General features: G+C 37.6%; 1 protein-coding gene across 1 annotated transcript; it reads right to left on the bottom strand.

Moving 5' to 3' along the window:
- Positions 1-2,459: 2,459 nt before the first annotated feature.
- On the bottom strand, positions 2,460-9,744 carry UTP23 (UTP23 small subunit processome component). Its single transcript, XM_005563962.4, has 3 exons — positions 9,460-9,744; positions 5,998-6,172; positions 2,460-4,905 (listed from the first exon to the last, which is right to left on the bottom strand). Exons 1-3 carry the CDS (start codon positions 9,645-9,647, stop codon positions 4,519-4,521), a joined length of 750 nt encoding a protein of 249 aa, XP_005564019.3. The 5' UTR covers positions 9,648-9,744; the 3' UTR covers positions 2,460-4,518.
- Between the last annotated feature and the right edge of the window lie 9,504 nt (positions 9,745-19,248).

Here is a 19,248-nt window from a genome sequence, read left to right as displayed (position 1 = left end):
ATAAAGAGCCGGATATGGGGAAGGGGCCGAGGAGGGTGGGGGTGGGTGAGTGGTGCACATTTTTGTATCAGGTGTCAAGAGCTGTATTTATTGTTCCAGTAAAGACATTACATCTGAAAAAACTGCTGGAAATAAACCATGCCTGATTAACATTAAATATTCCAGTCATTGGTTTTAAGATCATCTACCTTCTGCAGAGGCCCAATAGATGCATTAAATGGAGATGTAATAGGAATGAACACTTCTATCTCATTCTAGCATTAAATGGTAGTAGTGTTAATAATCTCTGCAATTCCTCCAATGATGTCCTATCTTTTGGTTTATTATACAGGCAGAAAAGAGAAATTCCAACAGCTTCTATTTGACCCTTCCTATCCTAATGACCCTTAGTCCATAAATGAGAGCCAATATGGGGACATGACCAGTTACCAAGTATGTTTTTAACAACTATACATTCTGAATTAGGAATAAACAGGATGGGCTCAAGTACCTGCTGAGCCCACCGGACTCAAATTTGACCTATAACTCAATTTTTCTGTCACTTCACCACCATAAACTCCTACTCTAAATGGTGGTCCAGTGGCATTTTGAGACCCTAGCAATTAGCATCAATTCACAGCCAGAAATACTCCCAAAGGTCTGAGTATTTCTATTCCCCAATACACAGTCCCTCTAGAAAGTGGCCACAGGTCCCTTTGGGGAAGGGGTAGAGGAAAAATTTTTATATACTGGGTTCTTTCTCAAGAGAACCCAGCCTCTCTTTAAATTAAGGGGCTCTGGCCCTTGAACTGTTTTAGTCTGGAAATTGGATGAGAGGTCATGACTCTCCCTTCTGGTAGACCTGACCTTATTTCATTTTCTTTGTTTGTTGAGACAGGGTCTTGCTCTGTCGCCCAGGCTGTAGTGCAGTAGCATGATCAAGACTCACTGCAATGTCAACCTCCCAGGCTCAAGCGATTCTCCCACCTCACCCTTCCATGTAGTTAGGACCACAGGCACGTTCCACCACACCCGGCACTTTTTCGATTATTTGTAAAGATGAGATCTCCCTATGTTGCTGAGGCTGGTCTCAAACTCCTGGGCTCAAGTGGTCCTACCACCTTGGCCTACCAAAATGTTGGGATTACAGACATAAGCCACCACACTTGGCTTTTATTTTCGTTCATTCAACAAGTATGTATTGACACATCTTACTCTTAGTACAAATTCATGTATTATACATTCTATATTCTTATATGGAATATGTATTTTCATAGAATATATTATATGGAATATATAGAATATATTCCTGTATGGAATATACATATAGGGATAGTATTCACAAAAAACAAAACAAAACAAAACAAAAAAACCTGAAGTACAAGGATATGAGACTTTTGTTAAATTATCTTTTAATTTTACTGGCAAAATACATCAATGACTAATATATTCCCGTATATAATATATACAGCATATTCTTATATGGAATATATTCTTATATAGAATATGTATATATACATATGTGTATATACCAAATACATATATCTTGGAGATATAAAACTAATTGGGAATAATGTCATATAGAGAGAGAGTAAGCAAACATTTATAAAAACATTTTAAATATTCCAAACTATTCATTCTATCCACCCACAAAAATACTAGTAATTAGGGTTAGGCCAGGCATGGTGGCTCACACCTGTAATCCCAGCACTTTGGGAGGCCAAGGCAGGTGGATCACGAAGTCAGGAGATCAAGACCAGCCTGGCTAACACGGTGAAACCCCATCTCTACTAAAAATACAAAAAATTAGCCGGGCATGGTGGCCCACGCCTATAGTCCCGCTACTCAGGAGGCTGAGGCAGGAGAATGGCATGAACCCAGGAGGTGGAGTTTGCAGTGAGCCGAGATCGTGCCACTGCACTATAGCCTGGGTGACACAGCGAGACTCCATCTCAAAAAACAAAACAAAACAAAACAAAAACTAGTAATTAAACCTGTCAAATGACAGTCATCCTGCTTTACCCAGATTCAGAAACATGAAATCCTTTTACCTTTGAAACTCTAGTTTCAAAGCTGTTCTAAAGTGACTTGGTTTTAATTTATATACTCGCAGGGATGAGAAGTAGATGCAGGGCTATAAAAATGTAAGGAATACAGTATCGTGCCCATACACAACCGCAAACACTTAAAAATAAGTTTCTGGTCTTCAGAAACACCCTTTTTCAGACTGGCAAACTTTCAGAGTTCAAAAGTGAATGTATTACACTTTTATCCCCAACAAAGCTAGTAGCTACCCTCTAAAGCAGAGGTTAACATTTTCTTTTTCCAAACCACAGAATGGATATCCCATGTGCATACTCCCATGGTTCCCCTCCCCAAGTTGTATGAAAAAATAAAGCAAATAATTATGAGGATTTTAGGGGTAGTGGTGTAGGAACAGTATTCACACACAAAAAAACTGAAGCACAAGGATATGAGACTTTTGTTAAAATATCTTTTAAAGTAATTTTACTGGCAAAATACACAAATGACTAATCAGTTTTAAAATATCAAACATACTTTTTTTTTTTCTTGGGATGGAGTTTCACTCTCGCCAGGCTGGAGCACAGTGGCAAGATCTTGGCTTACTGCCACCTCTGCCTCCTGGGTTCAAGTGATTCTCCTGCCTCAGCCTCCCAAGTAGCTGGGACTACAGGCGTGCACCACCACACCCAGCTAATTTTTGTATTTTTAGTAGAGACAGGGTTTTACCATGTTGGCCAGGATGGTCTTGATCTCTTGATTTTGTGATCTGCCAGCCTTAGCCCTCCAACGTACTGGGATTACAGGCGTGAGCCACCATGCCCTACCAAAATATTAAACATACTTTCTAATACATTGTAATTTTTAGTACTTCTATAATTACTGCTTCATAAAAAAGTGAATTTTTCCAGCTCTCCAGTTCAGATGCTTATTAACAGGTAATCAGATAGCACTGATTAAGTAGAAATAGATTGAGTAATACCTAAAATTAATGTATTTTAGCATATTGAAATGAGTATCATCAGTGTGTATTTCATTTGCTTTATCACTTTGTCTACACTTTATTAGGTGGCCTTAACGCTTGCCATTATTGACAAATGTTAACTTTCCTCACAAAAACTACAGTATTCAGTTTTTTCCAGTATTTTTGCCTTCCTTATTAAAAATGTTTCTACTGTCAAGAATTTAAAACAGAATCATGACACTGCAATCCAAACACTACCTTGGCTTGCCAGATTGAATAGTCTATGTGTTACTCTTTGGTGTAAAGCTCTAATTCCAATTTCCAACGAAGAAGTATCTCTGAATTCAACTGAGAATGACATTTCTATGGGAATAAATGTGAATTTTCTCACATTTAACCATTAAGAACTTACTCATACCTCATCATGATAACCTAATGTTAGACTGAGAATCACTGCTCTAGGGCGACTCCAGAAGTTGCCAGTCAGGAACTGTCTTGTCCAATAATTTTATACTTCCATCTTATAGTACAAAAACATTTTAATTTTGGCCTGATAAATGACTAAAACAATTGCTGGGGGAATTGAGAGAGACAGGTTTGATTATTCAATTCCTAACCGAATTGACCTTCATTGATCCTCAGACTCATTTAGACACTTTCCAATAATATTCACAGTCAATCTTAAAGAAAATATTATTTCTGAATTCTTGCTATTGAAGTTAACATTTACATCTAAAAGAAAATCATCATCCTTATTGGACAAGTGGAACTCAAACAAACAAAAAACCCTAGTCATAATAATGAAAATACTGAGTTTCTGATGTACAAAGAGTAAAATACTCATGTACTAGAAAAAATGGTGCAGTATAAATGGGCAAAATTTCATTCTTTCTAGTAGGAAGTCAATAAATAATAGATGTATCAAAAAGTAGCAGTATGATCATATAATTTGGAAATATAAATTCTTCAACTACTAGAATTGAAAGAGGAAGTTTCTTCTGTCACTGTGAAAGACGGACTGCCTCTTTTTTGTCACAAGCCTTTTAGAACTAACTATATGATTTTTTAAAACTGTTTGCACATGTTTGAAGGTGGGAATGGGACCAGAGAGGCGACAATTTTACCTGGAAAAACAACTCCCCAAAACCATTTAGTAAGTAAAGTGAATACCATCATACCTAAACCCATTCACTGTTTTTATTTTTATTTTTTTTGAGACAGGTTCTCACTCTGTTGCCCAGGTTGGAGTGTAATGGTGCAAACTCGGCTCACTGCAACCTCTGCCTCCCAGGTTCAAGCGATTCTCATGCCTCAGCCTCCCGGGTAGCTGGAATTACAACTGTGCACCATCATGCCCAGCTAATTTTTGTATTTTAGTAGAGACAGGGTTTTGCCGTGCTGACTAGACTGGTCACTGTTTTTATTTTATAATTAATTTTAGCTAAAACATATGGGTTCATTTACAAAAACAAGTTTGGCCTTCTTATACAAATACTTCTAGTTGTAAAAAATTCATTTGCACACTTGAATGTCCTTAAAAGTATCTAAAGGATTCATTCTCCTTCTGCATTCTGCTTCTCAGAAAGTACTTTTGAGTTAGATCTGTTCCGAATTCTTTTTCTTTTTCTTTTCTTTTCAGAAGCAGATGACTGTGTGTCCGGTGCCTTTTTCTTTTTCTTCAAACAGCTAAGAGGATTGGGACCACTTATTTTCTTGCGCTTTTTTCTTCTTCTCTGTTCAGGGTTTTTTACTAAACCCTGTTCCTCTTTGAGATGTTTGATACTTTCTTTCTCATGCACTGAGACAAGCTGACCTGACTCCACCGCTTTTACAAAGGCAATTGTTTTGGGAGAAGGCTTGTCCAAAACCATAGTGTTCTGAATAATAAACATGAGAGGAACTCCAGGCTCCTTCTTTACTTTCATAGACAAATTCTGATCCTATTTAAAAGAAAACAGAATTATTTAGTTCAAATGTCAATTAAGGTACCTCAAATAGGTTTTCAAGAACTATATTAAAAATAAAAGAGATCACAGATTTTTTTTTTTCAAATGAGTAAGCTTCACTTATTCATTTGAGTAATGGGGGTATATTTTATGATAAATGAAGAAAAACATAAAATCTGAGCACAGTGTTAGTAGCAGCTGTGTGAATTGGATTTACTGATACTCTAGAGCCACAAATTACAAACTAATGCAAAGGTAAATGTGTTAGGTGGGTTTCTCCTGTTTCCACTCTAAGATATTCTTTGGAAAGGGTCAAGAATGCTTGAAGAGGTTAAAGGAAAAGAAAGTGTGTAGTAATTAGCTACTCAGATTCTAAATTCAGCTCTGCCTCTGTGTAATTTTATAATTCTGATAATCAAATCTGTATGTATGTGAACCTAATATCACCCCCGAAAGTCTCTCTTCTCCTGCCTTCAATAAGATGGGAATGTTTTTCTTTAAAAGCCTGAAATATTTCATAGTGTTGGTACAGTCTTAAGCAGTATGAACCATGACTTTGAGAAACAGTATGAAATCCAGGAATATGAACAAACATTAACAGAATATAGGAACTTTGCTCTACTTATCTTCCCTTCAAGAATCCTACAACAAATCATCACATCTCATGTCAACAATTTCTCGTCTTAAAAAAAGAAACTTCTGCCAGTGTCCAGCATGATGGCAAACACCTGTAATCCCAGGTACTCAGGAGCTGAGGTGGAAGGATCACTTTAGCCCAGGGGTTCGAGACCAGCCTAGCTAACATAGTGAGACCCTCAAAGTCTCAAGAAGCAAGCAAACAAAAAAAGCAAAACAAAGGAATCATTTAAAAACAAAAAACCAACCTTCCACTACTAAAAAGAATATCACATGCTTAGTTTTCCTCAAATTATCAAATGACAATTGCTTTTACTGACTGCAAATTAACTTAGAAGCCTGTATTTTTAAACGTCTAATCACTCTAACTTTTTTCTGATTATAAATAGCTGCATATGAAGTATAAATAGAAATGGTTAAAATTGCCTGTGGTTTTAAAAGTAGTATCACCTGTGTTGCCACAAAATAATGATGAGGATTTCCCTCTTCAACCATAGAAAGCAGACATTCTGATCCGCTCACTGCATTCTTGAAATGAGGACAATTTCGAACTTGGCATTTTTGTGCAATCAATTTTGCCCCATATAAGTCGTTTCCCAACGTTTCTAACTCTTTTAATACACACCTGAAAAGAAAAATTACAGCAGATACATTTCAGTTGTTTACATAAAGTGTAAAAAACAATAGTCAATTTTTTTGTTAAAATAAAACTATGCTTTTACAATCTAAATTTGTCACCTGGTAACCATTTACTTTAAAAGATGACTTGAAAAATGCATTTACCAAGTAGGAAGAACAACAGTTAAAATTTACTGAGCACTTATTATGCTCCATGCAGCATGCAAATTGCTCTTCACATAATTCTTGCTTAATCTCAAAATAACCCTACGAAGTTAGGTCGCTTACCTTGAAATTATCCTTATTTTAGAGCACCTCATTCTGAGATTTCAAGTCACATGCCAAAGTTCGAGTAACTAGTAAGTGGTACTGAGACTTGTAGTTTGACAACAGCTCCCTTGTCCCAACCATAGCGTAATAAGCTTCTGCTTCAAGTACAAATTGGTACACTTTCAAAATATTTTCAATTCAGAACAGTAAAACTTCTCACGTCATCAAGTTGTTTTTAAAAAAACATTTAGTCATAAGAGTTCCTTGACCCTAGCCAGCCTTTGCCAGATTCTTTCTCGCCTCATCTCCTTTATCATCTTTCTGTTTTAAGATTTTGCTGCTTTAGTCATTAGACTTGACCTCTATTTTGAGTACTGCCAGCCTGTGGGCATCCCGCCATCAACTCTTCAAATTCACCATGTCTAAGATCAAACCACTTTCCTGCATCCAAATTTATCCTCCAAGACTTGCTATCTCTTTGAAATTATTATTTTTCCAGACACCCTAGACAGAAATCAGAAATCACATTTGACCTTCCTGCCCTTCTTCACCCATACTCCTACGCCATCAGTTGCTCGACCTATCTATCTCAGTAACGTAACGTTTCTTTGGAGAACCCTTGGGTTCCTGCCTTTCCTATCCCAGGTTTAGGTTCCCCTTACTTCTTGATTGAACAACCGCAATTCATGCCTTTGCTCTCCTGTTTCTCCTATTTACCCTTCACATCACTGCAGTTACCTTTTCTAAAATAAAACCCAGGCCTGATGACATTCTCCTGTTCTACTTCATCAGTTAACTCCACATATCTTCAAACCTTCTACCTCTGTAGAGACCTAACTACTAGTGGCTAAGGAATATATTCCACTGAAAAACGAACTACCTGATTTCTTAAAAACATAAATTGCAACATGTAAAGGGAGAGAAAACTGTTAATATACTTAAAAACTGCCTGGCGTGATGGCTCAGGTCTGTAATCCCTTCGCTTTGAGGGGCCGAGATGGGTGGATCACCTGCGGTCAGGAGTTCAAGACCTGCCTGGCCAACATGGTGCAATTCTGTCTCTGCTAAAAAATACAAAAATTAGTAGGGCATGGTGTCACATATCTGTAATCTCAGCTACTTGGGAGGCTGATGCAGGAGAATCGCTTGAACTCGGGAGGCGGAGGCTGCAGTTAGCCATGACTGCACCACTGCACTCCAGCCTGGGCAATAAAGTGAGACTCCATCTCAAAAATATTTTTTTAAAAAAAACATAAGCGACATATAAATCAAATGTAATATATGTATTTAGTTTGAATCCTGATTTTTAAAAGGCTTCTTTCTCTTTTCAAGATACATGCCAAAGAACTGATAGAATAATACACTCCAAAGTAACCCATCAGTAAGAAGAGGTGAGGGATTCAACAAGATTGGCCATGTTAGTAACTGCAAAAGCTGGAGAGAGATTTCATTATATTATTCTACTTTTGAGTTGTCTGAAAAATTCCAGAGTTAAAATAAATTTGTTAGAAAAATTGCTGTAGAACATAATTTTAGGTGGCACTTCTCAACCTTTTTAATATCATAGCACTGTATTTAAAATGTTAATATTTCTATGGCACACAGGAGTATATGGACAAATTGCTTGTAGACAAAAGCAATCAATTGAGGGGCAAAGACTACTGAAGGATTTGTTAGCCCTAAAGACTAAGAGGATCAAAACTTTGGGGGTATCTGTAACCCAGCTGAGACACTGCTTGAGAAATTCTGAACAAATACAGAAAGCTGTTCATTAAGTAGTGGTATGTGAGAAAAGGAGACTATTAACACTGTATACACAGAAAAAGCCCATACGTTGTTATGGTTGTAGTTAGAGATGGGGGTTTCCCTATGTTGCTCAGGCTTACCTCAAACTCCTAGACTCAGGCAACCCTCCTGTCTCAGCCTCCTGTGTAGCTGGGATTACAAGTGTGAGCCACCTTGCCTGGCTTAAAAGTCCATTCTTGTGGCATTATGACTCATTTTAATTTTCTTTTTTTGCTTTTTAAAAAGTAAATATTCTACAATGAAAAAACTACTAAATTTCTTAACAGTGCTTCATGGTCTAGCCTCAATTTGCCTTCTTCCTAGTTTCATTCTCAAATATATTCTGTGCTGCAACCTCTTTCCCAGGCATTTCACAACTCCATTCTGTGTGAAGAGGTCTCCACAAGAAGAAGTGTCATTCTCTTCTGTCATTCAAAATAGTTCTTCCCCTCAGAATTGAACAAGTGAATGGGCTCAAATGTTATCTGAAATTTGTCACAATTCTCTCCTCCCCACTCTTCATCCCCACAAGCTTCCATCCCACATTTCAATGAAGTGGGGAAACATCAGACCTAGAGTGAAAACACATCCACTGCAGACTGACCTATGCACTTTACTGACCATGAGGGAGCAGTGTGTGGCATATAGGGGGTACTTAATAAAACCAGTTGAATAAACAAATGTCCTTGTGCAGATTCCTTAATCTCAAGTACTGACTTTTTGCCTTGGACATCAAAGATGGTAACTCATAGGTTCACTGTGAGGCTTGAAGAGTTTTGGTTTAAACTAAGAAATGTTATGCAAATGACGGCAACCATTTGAAGAGGGGTACACTTTGGATACCGAAAAACGCTCTAGTACGCTATACTCCTTTGAGCTTACAGCGATCTTACAAGCAGTTACGATCTCTATTTTACAAATGAGGAATCCGAGGCTCAGAGAGGCTATATAATCACAGAGCTGGTAGGACTGGGATTAACATTCGAAGTCAGATCTTTCTGCTATAATGTGCTCTCATTCACCAGGCTAACGACACGTGATATTCACAGGGCACTGTCCAATCTGCCTCTATTATAGGTATTCGCCGGACCACCTTCACCTCTCCACTTAACTGTCAACTCCACGTGGGCGGGGCGTTTTGCCCCTCCTGAGCTCTCAGTGAAGGTCTGTGGGCAATGGCCTCGTCTCTACAACACCCGACGGATCCCCTTTGCCTCCTCCCCGGCCCCCCGGGCCCACCTTGTGGTGCACAGCTGTGTCTCCCCCATGAGGTAGCGGGGCAGCTGCTCCCGCAGCTGGATGCGGCCCCGCAGCGCCGCCTGACAGAAGGTGCCGTCCAGCAGGATCTGGTACGGCTCGCGGACTCCGAAATTGTTGCGGAAGAAGCCAAGATGCTTCTTGGCATGTTTCTGCCTTGTGATCTTCATGCCTGGCTTACCGGGACCGAGGCCACCGGACCAGGAAGCATCAGCAAACGCCCTCACGGACAACCCAGTACCCTCTATGCTAGTTTCGCCCGGAAATGAAGTGCCTTTGGCGCCGGAAGCAAACGCCCCTGTCTTCCGGGCCTGCCCACTGGCTTACGTCATGTCCAGACTAGCGCGCGCTTCCACCGCGGTGCCCGCGCTTAAAGGGGCGGTCCTAGGGCGGAACTTATGCGTACGCGGGAAAATCGCTGGGTTGAGCGATTCCGCATGGGGGCGCACATGCGCAGTCTGGGGCCACGGTAGAAGAAAATTACAGAATACATTTAGTGTGTTACCTACGTTTCAGAGACACGTATCAAGAGCTTCTCTGAAAGACTAACAGTATCGTAGTAGTCAGTGATAATATTGAACCTTAATATGTTCCAGACACTGTCCTAAGTGATTTACCTTACATTATTCCCTTGAATGTTTATAATTCCCAAGTGAAAGAAGGAAATGATATATTGGATAGCTATGAGTGGGGAGGTTTGTACTGGCTGCTTTCCCATAAAGAAATTAAGCTCGTTCACGAAGAGCACGTAGTTTGTTAGTGTTTGGAACGCATTTTTCGTGCCTGAAGTCCAAATGTTCTTGCTACACCACCATAGAAACTAATGTCACTCAGGAACCATTTGTCAGGGCAAGGGGTGCCACCATTTTGTATTTCCTCCTGCCTTAGGACTATCCTAAATCATTCGCACGGAGTGTTTTGAAAGAACTCTCAAGAGCTTCGTTTGCCTAGAGTCAGAATTCCTAACCTTGAGTCCTGGTTCTGCCACAAACCCAAGCCGTTTGATCTTGGGCAACTCCCCAAGAAAGCTGGGTTCAACTTCCTCACTGTCAAACTGGTTATAGGTCTAGATGAGTTTCAAGGACTCTTTTTATGGCTAGAGTCTCTGACATAGGAAGACTACATACTGGGCCAGTAACAGGAAGGCACAAAGCTGACTAAAGGTTTAAAAATTACTTGGTCAATTTGATTAATGAGGAGAATGAATCAGAAAATTTCAAGTTCTCCCATGGCTAACTGTCGAGTCTCTACTTTAAGGCAAAATAATCAAAGAATGGGGAGTATGGAATTTTGCATTTTTGTCCTGGCCTGGAATCTGTCCCAGATCTAGTTTTGGCTAAAGATCGAAAGAACCAGCACAGAAAATGATTTACAACGTGATTGAATGCATTGTTTGCATTTGGGGTTTTATTTCAATATATAGGTTTATGAAATTGGAACTAAGATCTATAATGTTAGCCCTGCCCTGAGTCCCAGCACATCACTTAGATGGTTGCTTTCATTTAAACTTAAAATAAATTTAGGAATTGGAAGCCATGAAAACTTTTGCAGGGTTGGATTCATGGTCTTTGAGTGTAATTGCTCAGTACTTTTCAATTTGAATCCTCTTTTTATCCCTGTATGCCAACTCTCTACTCCAACTATGCGCCTACCACAGACAGAGAAACGAGATACCACCTGAGTCTTGCAAAACAGTTAAAACATTTTTTCTTAAATAGTCTCGGATTTATCTACCAGCTCCTTGGCCACTTTTCTGTACTAAGAAAAATGTGGTGCAGCACTAGGGATTTTAGTCTTATCTTAGTTTTTTGTTGTTGTTTTTTAATTTACCAAACTACAGCACATTTTCCCCCCCAAGCTCCATGTATATGACAGTGTCAGTTTGCACCCTATCTTTATTATGAAAACATGAAGGTGGTCTATAATGGTGATTATCAAGTTTAAAACAAAGTTTTCGGCGGGGCGTGGTGGCTTATGCCTGTAATACCAGAACTTTGGGAGCCCGTGGCAGGAGGATCACTTGAGCCCAGGAGTTTGAAACCAGCCTGGGCAACATAGGGAGCCCCTGTCTCTACTAAATTAAAAAAAGACGAAATGAGAAAAAAAAAAATAGAGTTTTGTATTATGGCAGTGTTTCTCAAAACATGGTCCTGAGATATGCAGAAAAAGCTTCGTGTGCTTGTTTAAAATGCCCATTTCTGATTCAGAATAAGTATTGAGGGAGAGGGGTACTGTTCAGAGAGGAAGTGACATTTATTACCATCTCCCCAAGTCATTATTATGCTCATTAGTGTTCCTGAAGGACCTTTTTTGTAATAAAGCATCGTTTAGTCAATAAGATATTTTTATTAATTGGTCCACTTAATATACTTTTGTTTAGATGCCAAATGATCTGTAATGGAAAATCAATATTTAGCCACAACCAAGGCGGAAGACAAATACTGCCATTATTGAATGAACTATTTGAATATAAATTTAAATCTGAAATTTTATTTTGAAAATTATGTCATTATTAAAATATTTAATATTCGTTGAAAAATTTTTGACCTTATACTGAAGGAACAATAATTCATAACAGCATTGCTGGCTTTTAGCTTTTTTCTCAGGTCAGTCCACTGGCCATTTTCCATGCCAAATAGAAATCCACATTCAGCTGGAGTAAGCAGGCGATTAATTTATTTTTCTTTATTTTTTATGTTCTTCATTTTATTATGTCTGGATCAAATATAGTTTTATAATATTATGCTGTTGTACATGATTTTGAAGTTTTTTTCTTCATGAAATTTTGATGAAGCCAAGTTGACATGAGAATAATTTATTTTTGAAATGTGTGACTAATTCCCAAATAGGACTTTCTCATGAAAGATTCATGGCCTAAATGGAATTAAAGAGGTAAACATTAAACATAATTCATAAAGGTTACTTTGTTGAATTTCATCAATGTTAGTATAATTTTGTTTAATTTCATAAATGTTAGACAATTTAGCTAACATATCTATTGTAGTATTCTGCCTTATATTCATACCTAAATATTTATAAACATTTGTTAACATTCATTAGCTCAAAAAAAAAAAAATTTCTTCCTGACATTATCTAACATACTGTCTAAATAAATAATTTAGCTAAATAAATATTTTAAGACAACTTAGGTAAAGCACTTTGTATTGAGGTCCTATGAGGTTCTTCGTTAAGATCCTCTAGGACAGGCGCTGTCATGGAATGCCTTACTGCGAAATTTCATATATGTCAGAAGGTGTTATGAAGGTCAGATATGGAGGCTGTCACCTTTTTAAACAATCTTTAAAATAAAATAAAATAACAAAAAACTTTATGTATTTCAAATTACAAAAATAACATATGCCTCTTCAAACAAGTGGAACAACACGAAGATAGTAATTTCTTCTCCCCTTCCCAGATAACACCTTGATGATCTATTATGTATCTCTCTGCAATGTTTCCATATTCACATATTGATATATCATATACATATATATACAATTTAATATTTATGTAGAGATACTCTGTTATGCAAAATTGAATCATATTTTACAATTCTATACATTTGCTTTTCTCACCTAACAATCCTGTAGAAATCCCTACACACATCTCCCCAAAGTCAATTGGCAGAGTTCTCATTCATTATTTTTCATGGCTGCATGACATTTCTCACAAAATCACCAAGTATAACATAATAGATATGACACAGACTATGAATTTTCACCCAATATCTCTTCTCTTCTTTGTAGGAATAGACTCCTGATTGTATTCTGGAGTGTAATGTGCCCAGATAAGCAAATCCATTCCCCAGAATTCTTTTTTTTTTTTTCTTTTCTTTTTGAGACGGAGTCTCGCTCTGTCGCCCATGGTGGAATGCAGTGGCAGAATCTTGGCTTACTGCAACCTCCACCCCCTGGGTTCGAGCAATTCACCTGCCTCAGCCTTCCAAGGAGCTGCGATTATAGGTACGGGCCCCCATGCCCGGCTAATTTTTGTATTTTTATGCAGGGACCAGGTTTCACTATGCTGGCCAGGCTGGTCTCAAACTCCTAACCTCAAGTAGTCCGCCCAACTTGGCCTCCCAAAGTGCTGGGATTACAGGCATGAGCCACAGCACCTAGCCCATTCCCCAGCATTCTGTGCAGTTAGGTAGAACCATGGGATTAAGTTCTAGCCAAAGATATGTTAAGTGTAAGTGTTGCATGGAATTCTGGGAAGCCGGCTTAAAGGAAGTCAACTTAGCTTGGCAGTGGACACTTTTGTGTTTTATATCTCCTTCTTTCCTACTCCCCGGAATTTGGATGGGATAGACTTAACTCCAGCAACCTATTTTAGACCATGAGGTTTTGAGAATGGAGGTCATTCGCTTAACACTGGCAAAGCAGATAAGAGGAGCTTGGATCGCTGGCAACTGTGAAACTGTCTTTCCAAATGTAGACTTTCTACTTCTGGACTTCTTTTACATGAGAAGAAAGATAAACTTCTACCTTGGTTTTTTATTAAAAAATGTCATAAGTTTATTTTATATGTAGCCAAACTCAATGCTAACTGATAGAGGAAGTTAAAACTACTTGCCAGAATTAGATAATTTTATATGGGCAAATATGTTTGATGAAACCTTGATGTTAGTTCATGTTAGTCAATACAATTGCCGTTCCTTTGAACAGGTTCAAAATACTAGTTTATACGTTTCCTCTAAAAGGGAGAAAGTCTTCAAAGTTAAATAAACCACATCTTTCTTTACATAGTATAGAAACTGTCTTGACATTTGTTTCTCTTGGAAGTATAAACAATTTAATTTGAATTTGGTATGTCAGTGGGATATATCTCCTGTTGAGGAAAGTTAGTTAAATGTGAAGAGCCCCAGCTGCTTGGGTAAGGAATATCAAGGAAATGTTAGTGTCACCCAGTTGTCAATTAACGAAAGCAAGCAGAATTCATGTATGTCAGTCCTGCCAGTATCAGTGAGCTCTTCTTTCAGGTTAAATGACAAAGGGGAAGCTGTCTCTTAGAAAAAGATTTCAAGAGATTTCTGTTTCTCGAGGATATTTCTAAACTAGACAGTAAACAGGAAGTGCCCATCATTAGTTATCAGATGACTATTGTCAGATCACTATAAAATTAGACTAGCAAGTTTGCTTTCTGTAATAATGTATTTGGATGAAATCATACTTAGAACAAATACTGCCATGTTAGGTAAATTGAAATATATCTGTTTCTCTAACAAACTCTGTCTCACTGCAAACTCTGTCTCCCAGATTCAAGCGATTCTCTTGCCTCAGCCTCCGGAGTAGCTGGGATTACAGGTACCCACCACCACATCTGGCTGATTTTTGTATTTTTAGTAGAAACAGGTTTTTACCATGTTGACCATGTTGGTCTCAAACTCCTGACCTCAAGTGATCTGCCCACCTCGGCCTCCCAAAGTGCTGGGATTACAGGTGTGAGCCACCTCACCCAGCCTGTCTCTAACAGATTTAAATAGTGCTCTCCATTGGCATTTTACTACAAAATGTTTAATAGCATTAATTTAAATGGTTAAAAAATAAAAACTAGTAGAGCAGAGCAAAAAGTTAAGAAGTAGTACCAATGGCAAACATGTTTTAGTGTAATGCAAAGCAAACTGCCATTTGATATTTAATTACATTATTATTGAAACTGATAGAGAAGTTCACACTAAATGGGTCTTTCATTTTAATCTATCAAAGCACTTTAGAAGACTAATGAATCCTTACAAAATTACTGTAGGTAACCAAATATTATTACTGTTACTTAAAGAAGTTTAAAGATTAGAAATTATGTCAGATTACAGCTTTAAAAGGATTTTCTAAAAAACACTATTTATATTTAACAAAATGTTGAAGACAACTGTTTCACACATGGTTTTGTATATATTTTTAAGCAGCAGGAGGACTCAGGGCAGAAACTGAACTCCTGATGGCAAGAAATTAAGCATGCTTTCAATAATTCAATAGAATATTATTTCAAAATCTAGTACTTATAATTGAATTACACCAATATGAAGTATTAATTGCATGATATTATACAAAATAAAAGTAACTCTTAGAATCCTCTCAAATTGCTTTTTTTTCTTTACTGCAAGATTATTTTGTTTAAATATTAGTTGGTAAGTGATGAATCAAAATACTGGGATGAAAAGTCCAATGTCATTTTAAAAATTATTATTATTTTAGCAAACATATAGAAAATGCCCACATGCTAATTCTTATGTATAAATGAATATTATTTTCTTTTTATTGGCTCCGACTTTATACTCTGTATTGTTTCTTTCATAACATTGAACAAATTACTTAGCTCTTCAAAGTATAACCTCCCATAGTCTCGTTTCACATGTGTACACAAAAGGACGCCTATGACTTAAATTGATCTCAATAAAGCTAATGAGAAAGACCTTTTTTCCATGGCTGGGGGAGAAGTTTTCTTGAAATAAACAAAACAAAAAGTGTATTGTTTCCATTGCTACTGAGAGCTTGAGATTATAGTGGTAGCCAGTCTGCGGTCAGAACCCAAACATGGCAGGAGACAGAGTCCAGAGAGTCATCAAGTAATGAAACTGGAGTCTTTATGCTGCTTCACTTGGAGTATGCCCTTCTCTAGACATCCAGATCCATGATAGCATATATTTCCCTCTTGTTTAAAATAATTAAAATTGGCAGGCTGAGCATGATGGCTCACACCTATAATCCTAGCACTTTGGGAAACCAAGGCAGGAGGATCACTTGAGCCCAGGAGTTTGAGGCCAGCCTGAGCAACATTGAGGAACTGGTTCTCTACAAAAAGTATAAAAATTATTCAAGTATGGTGCTCTGTGCCTGGAGTCCCAGCTATTTGAGAGGCTGAGGTGGGAAGATCACCTGAGCCCGGGGAGGTTGAGGCTGCTGTGAGCCGAGATCGTGTCATTGCACTCCAGCCTGGGCAACAGAGTAAGACACGGCAAGCGCTTACACACACACACACACACACACACACACACACACACACACACACACACACACATCTTTTGGCTCATCTGAGTATAGAACGAGCCAGATGAACCCCCAAATTTATATTCTCTGTTGTAAGTGAACGCTCTGTATCATAATAAAATGACATATAACAACATTTAGGGGTTCATCTTTGGTGTCCTGACTCTCATTTTACTGCATTGAAAGGGGTTTAAGTGTCTTAGCCAAGTGAGGGAAAGCAGCTCCAATACTGGGTGGTTCTGAGGCATGGAATGGCCACAGCCTGACTTTTACTGGGCTGTGTTTTTCTAGTGGGTAGAGTTATTATGCCACAAAAGCTGAACTAGTTAGACTGTTTATTTTTTATTTGCTCACTCAGGTGTGACAGGCTGTCCTCTGCTTCCTGTCCTCATGCAGTAATCACACATGGGCAGCACACACAGCTTAGTTTGGAAGGCCCTCATCAGCCTCTCTTTTCGCCTGTAACTAAATTAGAAATATTTCCAGCAGTTGGAGAAGTATGCTAAAAGCATTAGTTTCTGTGACAGAGAGAATGAAGAACATCTTGTTGTGAATACAGGATAAATTTATTTTATATAATAAATAAATGTCCACAATGAAATTAATATCTACAATATTGAACTTCCTTATGGGAGGCCAGAAAGACAATTTCATGGTTGTGACCAACCATCTTTAAGTGATTAAATATATTTAGTTTCTTCTACAATCTGTTATTTACTTTCTTATGCATACTTCAGGTTTATTTTGTTCTTATTTGTCTAGGATGTTAGAGAGCTTAGATGATGGATTTGACACATTTCCTTTTTCTAATGTGGGCAGGTAGCTATAAACTTCTTTCTCAGCACTGATGTATCTGTGCCCCACACATTTTAATATTTTATATTTTCATATTCATCTAGTTCAGTTTGTGTGTATGTTTTAAAATTTTCCTGGAGACTTCCTCTTTGATCTGTGGATTAATATTACTAGAAGTATGTTGTTCAGTTTCCAAATACTCAGAAAATTTTGTTATCCTATGTTTTAATTCCCTGTTTAAATATATTGTGATTTGAGAACATACTATGAATAATTTCAATTCAGAAATCATTAAATTTGGTGAGGTTTAAGCTTGCTGAGGTTTGTTTATGGTTCAGGATATGACCTATATGTTCCATGGACACTCGAAAAAAGTATGTATTTTGTACTTTGAGGGTTCCATAAATACTGATTCGATCCTGTTGGTTGATAGTATTGTTGAGATCCTTATATCCTTATTGATTTTCTCCATAGTTGCTCTATCCATTGTTGACAGAGGGAGTTGACATCTCCAACTATAATTATGGATTTGCCCATTTTTTCCTTTCAGCTCTATGAGATTTTTCTTCACATAAGTTCTGATTTCTGTAGGGGCATACACATTGAGAATTCTCAAGTGTTGTTTGTGATTGACCATTCAATTATTGTTTGTTGTCTCCTTCTGTCTCTGATTATTTTCTTTTTTCTGAATTTTGCCTTATTTGATATTAATATAGCCACTCCTGCTTTCTTTTGATTAGTGGTTACATGATGTATTTTTTCCATCGTTTTACTTTCTTTGTACTTATATTACTATGTTTGAAGTGAATTTCTTATAGACAGCCTACGGATAGATCATGTTTTTATCCGTTTATTCATTCATTCAATTGTTTTCCTTTTACTAGTATATTTAAAACATTTATATTGGCTGGGCGCGGTGGCTCATGCCTATAATCCCAGCACTTTGGGAAGCTGAGGTGGGCAGATCACCTGAGGTCAGGAGTTCGAAACCAACCTGGCCAACATGGCAAAAGACTGTCTCTACTAAAAATACAAAAATTAGCTGGGTGGGGTGGTAGGTGCCTGAAATCCCAGCTACTCGAGAGGCTGAGGCAAGAGAATCGCTTGAACCCAGGAGGTGGAGGTTGCAGTGAGCCAAGATCACGCCATTGCACTCCAAGCCTGGGTGACAGAGGGAGACTCTGTCCCCCCCAAAAAAAGAAAAAAAATTAACATAACTATTAATATATTTGGGCTTAAGATTGCCATTTAAGTTATTTTTTATTCATTCTCTCTGTTTTCATTTCTCTCTTTGCTTTTTCTTCATTCTTCTGGGTTATTTGAACATTTTAAATCATATATTGATTTATTTATGTTATTTTGAGTGTATCTCTTTGTAAAGCTTTTTAGTGGTTTCTCTAGGGTTTACATTATATTTAAATAATTTATCACGGTTCAGCGCTTTGTCATTTTACCAGTATGAGTGACATGTAGAAACTTTACCTCTTAGTCAAGTGAGGGAAAGCAGCTGAATTTCAATGCAGACATGTAGAAGAAACTAAGAAACTTACTTTAAGGGCCACATAGGCCCTTAAACATGTCCATTTAGATGTAATTGTCTTAACTATTTCTTCCACAGACATTTAGAACCATGCTGGACAATCTCATGATTTTTGCTTTAACCATAAAAAATAATTTAGAAAACTCAAGAGGAGAAGGAAAGGCTACTATAATTATCTGTATTTTAATATACTGTGTTCTTTCTTCTTTAAGAATAGTTCAATGTTTGGTTTGTTTGTTTTTTGTTCTTGTCCTTTCCTTTCTTTATAACTTCTTTTAGCTGTTCTTCCAGGGTAGGTATGCTAGTGACAAATCCTCTCAATGTTTTTTCATCTGAGAATGTCTTGATTTCCCTTTTATTCTTAAAGGATATTTTTGCTGAATATTTGCTTCTCGATTGACATTTTTTTCTTCCAGCAGTTGAAAAATGTGTAACTTCCTTCTGACTTCTGTG

Source organism: Macaca fascicularis, chromosome 8 (genome assembly GCF_037993035.2).
Source record: "Macaca fascicularis isolate 582-1 chromosome 8, T2T-MFA8v1.1".
Taxonomy (NCBI): Eukaryota; Metazoa; Chordata; class Mammalia; order Primates; family Cercopithecidae; genus Macaca; species Macaca fascicularis.
Note: the sequence above shows the minus strand (reverse complement) of the source record. Positions and strands in the feature narration are given on the sequence as shown.